Here is an 8,509-nt window from a genome sequence, read left to right on the forward strand (position 1 = left end):
TGGCCTTGTTTATAGATTTCTGCAAGTGATTTTTATTTTGTTTCAACACAATATCGGGGAAGCTTACCAAAAAAAAACCCCACAATATCGGGGTTATTTGCAAAAACATGATAGTTTTGGGACATTCTTTTGCAATATACGCTCTCTTTTTTCTTTTTACTTTTCTCTCATTGGAGAACTGATTTTCTACTTTGGGTTAAAGGATAATATATAAGATGAGTGTCAAGTGGTTTGAATACAAATGATGATATTGATAACTTGAATTATTATAAGAGTTGGTACCTAGCTCTTTGAATTAATATATATATATATATATATATATATATATATATAAATATATATAATGAGATATTTTGAATGTTGTTAATCAAATAATAAATGATTGGATTAACATGCTTGTGACTTAGAGGTACAAGGTTCCTATTTATCAAAGAGAGGTCAGGGTTCGAACTTCAGTGGAGGCAGTGTGTGTGAATACTAACTAAGAAAAAAAAATGATTGAATTCAAACTTGGGCGTCACGTTCATTGTGGCTCCAAATTAAAATTAGTTCAATGCTATTATCGCTGAGGATGAAATTTCATGCTTTTTAAAACTGATTAATACACGGGGTAACGTTTGGTAGGCATTCAAAATCAATCCAAAGGCATGCACATTAAAGGTTTAACATTGTTAATTTAATATAGAGTTGTGTGCTTCCAAATATTTCACTTTCAAGTTTCAAGTGCACCACATTAAGTCTTCACGTTGAAGTCGGCTAGTTGCTTATAACCCCTCGACCGACATCTCAAACCTAAACCACTATCAGTTCTGAAAGTGGCTCGAATTGTCAAGGTCACTTGGAGGACTGGGATAGGTGGGCTAGCCAAAAGTTATTCACCTCTAACTTCAAAAAGAGAGAGAATACTAATGAGTCATGGTGTCGGCTAGTGTTACTTCATTATTCAAGGTACGCATATGATTCGGAAGAAAATCCCTTTCTGTAAATAGTAAATTCATCTGGTTTGAAATGCATTTAACACACATTTCAATCTTTTTGTATATTTCAAACTCGACATAACAGAAATTACTGTTCCACTGGAGAAATTTCGAGTGCATATATAACCAAGGACTACAAAAAAAATGATGTTTGAGAAAGAATAAAAGATTCTAATAAAAACGTAGAAACATATACAATATAAGAAATCTGTATGCTCTTCATTTTGACTGTGGCGAGCCCAATGTGGTGGCACTCCCCTTCTCTCTCATTTCTTTCTCTCTAAAATAAAATTTAAAATAATATAAGTAATTAAGAATAATATAAGTAACCAGTCCATCTAACACCATATGGAATGATTGAGCTGGTAACTTTTGTCGTTAACTAATGTGGCTCTTTGTACTTACAAAGAAAGCAACAATATATCCCAGAGCTTGGTAGAGTTGGTAAGGTAACGGTCTGGAGTGCCATATATTCTAGGTTTGAGTCCGTCCATCCCCATTATATTCCTTCACTGAAATTGGTGTTGAAACCATTATATTCCCCAGGCCATATCTAGGAGAGTTCCTGGTGCCATATATATATATATATATATATATATATATATATATATATATATATTTTCTAAATTCGGAAGATGCCGAATAAAAGATGTGGGAGTGCGAAACACCATTCAATCAACATCTCCAAATTCAAAAGATGTAACATTTTTCTTACAAAAATAAAGAGCCAATTTTGACTCTCCATACTAATCAATGTTCTAATAGAACTATGACGAGGTGAATAATTTTTTTTTTTTTTGGTTTTTCAAATATGTGGGAAGGCAGTTTCATCCATCACTATGATGAATTAAAACCGCATCAAGTAATTACTGTTATAAGTTTTTGTTTAAATTAACATATTTTGAGTACTTTAATTTATTGCATTAATCGCATATCAAGTTTTCTAGTATAAAATTGACCTATCATAAAAAAAAAAAACTCCAAATACCCAAAAAAATAAAAAATGAGAAAGCACACAAGTTAAATAAAGATGACACTAAAAGTTTTGGTAAAAACATAAAAAATCGTACATAAAAAATTGATTAAAGTATGTGATATGGTATAAGTCAATTTTTATATAAAACTTTGACCATACAAATCACCCCCTCACACTGTTCGTTCCATCTAAAACCATAAAATAAATGGCCAATTGGCCACTATCATAAAAGAGAGAAAATTAAAAAATAAAAAAGAAAGAGAAAGAGAAATCAGTGGAAGGAAGCACGTGCCAGACGGACAGAATTCAAATTTGAAAAGAGAGAGGGAGGGAAACACGTGCCTTTGGTACCGTTGAAGAAAGCTTGGAAACCGATTCAAAGTGTTTTCATTTTCAAATCTCCAACCCCACATTCATTAGGCTCTCACAATACTCTTTTTGGTTCAAAAAACCTTATTTATTAGGGTTTCACAATTGTGATTGATCAGAGAGAGAGAGAGAGAGAGAGAGAGAGAGAGAGAGAGAGAGAGAGAGATGGACAAGTACGAGAAGCTAGAGAAGGTAGGAGAAGGAACGTATGGAAAGGTGTACAAAGCGAAAGACAAAGCGAATGGGCAATTGGTGGCTCTGAAGAAGACTCGTCTTGAAATGGACGAGGAGGGTGTTCCACCTACCGCACTCAGAGAGATCTCTCTCCTCCAGATGCTGTCGCACTCCCTCTACGTCGTCCGATTGCTCTCCGTCGAGCACGTTGACAAGAACGGCAAGCCCCTCCTCTACCTCGTCTTCGAGTACCTAGACACCGATCTTAAGAAGTTCATCGATTCCCACCGCAAAGGCACCAATCCAAGGCCTCTGCCCCCTTCCCAGATCCAGGTTCAATTCAGCTTATCTATACCCTAATTGAGTTCTATTTGTGCAGTGTGAATTTTTTTTTTTTTTTTAACAAATATATGCTTTCAATTTTATCAATATATGTTGTTATTTTTCATTGTTTAGATTTACTAGTTTTACATACCCAAATTGAGTAGATCCTTCACTCCATCGAATTTTAGTTGTGGAGTTTGATATTTGACAAATGTACAAAATATTAAGCCATTAATGCTTTCCATTTTTCACTGTATCTTGTATTTTTTTTCGTATTCAGATTTATTTCTTTTTTTCATACCCCAAGTCGAATAGATCCTCCATTCGATCGGACCCTTCTTGGGAAGAATGATCATTGGCTAATACATAGCAAATGAAGCTATTATTGCATCTATTTTTTAACGTCTATGTTGTTTTTTATTTTTTGTGTTCAGACTTATTTTTTTGCATTCCCAAATTGAGGTGATTTTTTATCAAGCCCTATTTCTGGAGTATGATTATTGGCAAATGCCAAAACTTAAGGTACTAATTCTTTCAATTTTTTTGAATTACAGAGCTTTTTGTATCAGTTGTGCAAAGGCGTTTCTCACTGCCACAGCCATGGTGTCCTTCACAGGTTTCCAGTTTTTATTCCCTCACTTTTTCCTTTGTCTCCTGTTCTTCGGTTCTAGTTTGAGATTTGATAGAGGGTATTGGGTAGTGATTTCCATATTTCATGATTTGATGTTTCACTGTTTTTTTAAAAATTACAGAGATTTGAAGCCACAGAACCTCTTGGTGGACAAGGAGAAGGGTATACTTAAGATTGCTGATCTTGGTCTCGGGAGGGCCTTTACTGTTCCTCTGAAGAGCTATACTCACGAGGTTTGTGTTCTTTGTATTCTTACAGGCCAAATGCAAAGTGGGTACAACTATAGTTCCATTATAACTTTTCTTCTTGGATTAACTTGCGTGCATGTGCTCTTTCTCAACTATTTGCTCTCAGATTGTTACTCTCTGGTACAGAGCTCCAGAGGTTCTGTTGGGATCAACCCATTACTCAACTGCTGTGGATATGTGGTCTGTTGGTTGTATTTTCGGTAACAACTTACTCAGATGCTTTCCATGTTTCAAATTTGGTTTTTTAACATCTTGATTCACTCATTATAATTCTCTGTCAAAATATTTCTTATAAAAATCTATCCAAAGTTTTACATCCATAGATCATTGGCTGTTTTTTGCATTTCGTTTCTCATAAAGTCATAAGCTGAGTAAGGTAAGGTGCTAGGAATTTTATTTTTAGTGACTGCTGCATTCATTTATTCTTCTCTCGATTTCTTTTTTCCTTTTCTTTCATACCATCAGTAATCATGTTGTTGACAAGTAATGTGAAAGGTACAAATTCAATGTATTTTTAATTTAAGTTCTACAATATAGAAGCTGCCATCAGCTCTCATACGATTAGTCTCACTCAAGTAACCACTTCCAAACTTGATGATATCAGTGTCTTTGCTTAAAATATTATTTATTAGACCACAATCTGCCTTGCACATTCAGTCCGAAGTTTGCCCTTTTTCTGGTTTATTTTTTCTCCTTAATTGTCATTTAATGTGAATTTAGTTTTCTATTAATTTTTCCTGATTATTCTTTGCAGCTGAAATGGTAAGAAGGCAAGCTCTGTTTCCTGGGGACTCTGAGTTTCAACAGCTACTTCATATTTTTAGGTACTCCCTTTCCTTGAATTAGACTGCTTCTATAAACCAAATTTATATAGGCTTTTGGTTAGCGATCTAACTGCATATATGACTGCTTGGTGGTTAATCATATGGGGTATGGTGATTATATTTGTCTGAGTTGAAAGTAAATTTTGGCAAAATTATTGGGTTTGCTTAGTTCAGCTTTCTCATATTAGTTTTCAGCTCACAGAAAAACAAAATCTGTTTGAAAATTTGGTTCTTAACAATTTCTCGAGCATTGTTCTTCGAAAATGAACAATGCTCGAGAATGTCATTTTGTAATGTTCTCAAAATTATTATTATTATTATTATTTGTTTGTTAGAGTTTTTGAAGATTGTTTTCAAAGGATAAAACCAGATACTCTTTCGAGAGATTGTCTCTTTATCCAGATCTCCTTACAAGATGGTCTTTATCCAAACATCTTTGATTAATAATTGGATAATCATAATAAAAAATAAAAAAAGAAGACTTCCACGAGGTTACATTTTTTTTTGTTATTACTGTATTTTTTATCGTGCATTAGCTCCCCCTTGATATATGTCGACTCTTAGTGATGTTGTGGATGAAAAAAGACAAACAATTAACACGCAACAATAACCTTTCTCTGTTTTTGTGTGGTTTTGTGTTCAAATCAATAAAACAACCGAAATACATAATAATAAATCATCTAATAGTGACACCAAGATATACGTCGAAAAAAGGGAAACAAAAACCACGAGAACCACGGTTGTGTTCGCTTTGAGCCCAAGCCCGCACAGTTTTGTTATTGGGTTTGACCCTAAAAGGCCTCATGTGAATAGTGCAATTGTAACCAACATGTGTGCATAGGCTGCACTTGGACCAAAGCTAAATGTCAACATAATGACCATAAAAGTGAGCTTTAAATGGACCCTAATGAGGTACAACCCCCCTTAGCATTTTAACCTAAATTAAGGTGCCGGCAAGACCTTTTATAAAACCTAATATACTAGTTGGTCATATGTGAACTAAATCATATGAAAACGTGATTCAAAACAAGCCATGATATATAGGGAAGCTTACACAGGTCATAAAAAAGTCACGGCCCTAATGGTTTCGTTACAAAACGTCAATTTTAAGTAAGAAAATAATATTTTGAGTTTACAAGAATGGGAATGACAGCAAAAATCAAAGGTCGACTGTGGAATGGAAATGGGACCATATCACTATGAACTTTGTGACGGCTGAGATCACAGAAGGGACATGATGCCGTATGGGTGATAGTTAACAGATTAACCAGCATCTCATTTTCTTTTTGGACATTGTGTCAGATGTTGTGAAGAAACTTGGTAGGCTTTATGTGGAGCAGATTGTCAGACTTAATGGGGTTTTGATGTCCACTGTTTTGGGTAGGGATCCATAGTTCACGTCACAGTTTTGGAAGAGCTTTCAGGCGTCTCTTGACACAGGGTTTCATTTTAGCATGACATTCCATTCTCAGATTGATGGTGAATCGGAGTGTATAGTTCAAATATTGAAGGATATTTTATGGGTTGTATCTTGGACTTCGAGGGTAGATGGGAGCATCATTTGCCTATAACAATAGTTATCAGGCCGGTATTGAGATGGCACCGTCTCAGCAATGTATAGTAGGCTGTGTACATTTCTAGTTTGTTGGACCGAGGTAGGAGAGATAGTTGACCTTTGGACCCGATATAGTCGACGAGACCACAGAAAAGATAAAAATGATTCGGCAACAATTGGTCACGGCTTAAAGTTGGCAAAAGAAGCCGACCACTACCTTTGAGGTGTAAGACCATGTGTTTCTCAAGGTTGACTCACGTAAAGGCTTGATGTGTTTTGGACGAAGTGGCAAGTTGCCACCAAGGTTCATCGGGCCATTTGAGATTTTGGAATGTGTTAGTGAAGTTGCTTACTATTTGGTGTTATATATCGCCACAATTAGTGGGTGTCCACGACGTTTTCTATGTTTCCATGTTGAGAGGAAATATAAGCCGAATCCTTCAAAAAATAAACCCGAGAGCATCAATTGATATAGTAACCATGCCAATTCCAAAACCCAATTCGTAACCCCCATATACATGGCAACATATATATATACCTCATTTTTCAGTAGAATGTACTTCATTTTGAAAAGTCATAGATTCAATTGATGGAGGGGGGAGATACTGGAAGTCCTATGCCAATCAATCATGTTGCAAACGCCAGCACTGAGACTTATTGTGGGAGAAGATGTCCTCGTGATAATAAGTGCATGCTGGGCAGGCTGCAACTTTCTGAAGAGGTCATCCTTGAGGTTTATCTATAAGGAACTCCTTGAAAGATTTTGTATTCCTTCCTCGAGGTCTTCTGTATTTTCCTCAAGCTTAGTCCATAGGAGAGTTGCTTGAGGTTTTAATTATAAAATAAGAAAAAGTGTATGAAGGCTCAAAACACTAGCTAGAGGTTCAACATCTCTTCTTTAAGAAATAACGCTTGATGCAGTCGTGTTAGACTTGCCACTATTTGTCTCAAGTGGTTAGTTACATTTAGATGCAAAATACTTGGGTCCACCCTTCAGTTTCAGAGAGATTTTTCTGAGAGCAATTCTCCTCATTTTTAGTAAAAATCTTATAGAAGTTCTGAAATTAATGGGATGAAATGTCTGGTTGCTAGTCAATGATGGTCACCTGAATTTGTACGTGTCATTTCGAAAGCTTCACTCATATTGTAATTGCCGTGGGCTGCCAGGCATGTTAATTGTTAAATTGTCATTTGAATTTTCTTGGGTGTTCTGGTTTGTGCATCATTAAAGGTTGCTGGGAACACCAACTGAGAAGCAATGGCCTGGAGTAAATTCTCTGCGTGACTGGCATGTATATCCCCAATGGGAACCTCAGAATTTGGTGCGCGCTGTTCCATCATTGGGACCTGATGGTGTTGATCTTCTATCGGTAACTACTTATTCTTGAACTTCATCGTATAATTGTATGCTTTAATACTTTAGAATTCCATGTCTAGAATCTTCACTTCAATCAAATTCTTATTCAGGTTTAAGTATACATTTCTGAAACTCTAGTGCAGAAAATCTGACTTGGGTTCAAGTAATCATTTGTACCTTTTTGATATCACAATTCTACATGCTGAATCTTCTCTCACAACCAAATTCTGATTTTGGGTTTTAGTAAAAGTTCATACATTCTACTGATTTAAATATTAGGTTTATCCTGTTGTTAAGTCTTTACAAAGAAAACCTTTCTTCCTTATCTTGTTTTTATTATAAATTGTAACCTTTCTTCCTTATCTTGTTTGTATTATGAATTGTAATCTGAAATGAATATCAAGACTCCTAGTTGCAATGTGTGTGGACAACTGCCTAACAAGTTTAGATGTTGAAGTTGTGTGGCTGAAGAAGGAGCGATTTTGAATCTATTTACTTGCTTTGATCTCTGTTTTGCAAAATTAATATTGTTTTCATGTGTTTGGACAATGCAGAAGATGCTTAAATATGATCCAGCTGACAGAATCTCAGCTAAAGCAGCTTTAGATCATCCCTATTTTGACAGTTTGGACAAGTCTCAGTTCTGAAGTTGCATTTTCATTTTCACCTTTGTATTTGGCGCATTGACTGTATGGAGGAGCTTGCTTTGTATAATGAACATGAAGCACTGTGGGGTCTTTTGTTCATTTGATGTGTGGAAGTAGTTGTCATCATATATGATGTCATCATCTTGGTGATTTTAAACTTTGTAACTTACAGTGTTATATGTTACTTCTACAATTTCATTTTGTTCTCTCTCTCGATTGCTGATATTTTAAGGGTTTATTCTTACTCCAAGAGATGATATCTTCCTTTATCAAAATACTTCTTACATATAGAGTAAAGTAATGTTGTAATGGCTTACAAATGTTTTATACTATGCTTTAGGTGTTATATAATTTTTTTAAAAAAAAATCTATTTTATAATTTGTAATATTATAGATTTTTTAGCCTTGTATATATAGCATATTTGCG

General features: G+C 35.1%; 1 protein-coding gene across 1 annotated transcript; it reads left to right on the forward strand.

Annotated features, from left to right (window-relative positions):
• The first annotated feature begins 2,364 nt into the window (after positions 1-2,364).
• Positions 2,365-8,290, forward strand: LOC132285827 (cell division control protein 2 homolog C). Its single transcript, XM_059788054.1, has 7 exons — positions 2,365-2,829; positions 3,375-3,436; positions 3,573-3,684; positions 3,806-3,899; positions 4,454-4,523; positions 7,310-7,448; positions 7,990-8,290. Exons 1-7 carry the CDS (start codon positions 2,488-2,490, stop codon positions 8,080-8,082), a joined length of 912 nt encoding a protein of 303 aa, XP_059644037.1. The 5' UTR covers positions 2,365-2,487; the 3' UTR covers positions 8,083-8,290.
• The last annotated feature ends 219 nt before the right edge of the window (positions 8,291-8,509 follow it).

Source organism: Cornus florida, unplaced genomic scaffold (genome assembly GCF_030987335.1).
Source record: "Cornus florida cultivar Cherokee Brave unplaced genomic scaffold, ASM3098733v1 CherokeeBrave_3.0.0_Hap2_Chr11, whole genome shotgun sequence".
NCBI lineage: Eukaryota > Viridiplantae > Streptophyta > Magnoliopsida > Cornales > Cornaceae > Cornus > Cornus florida.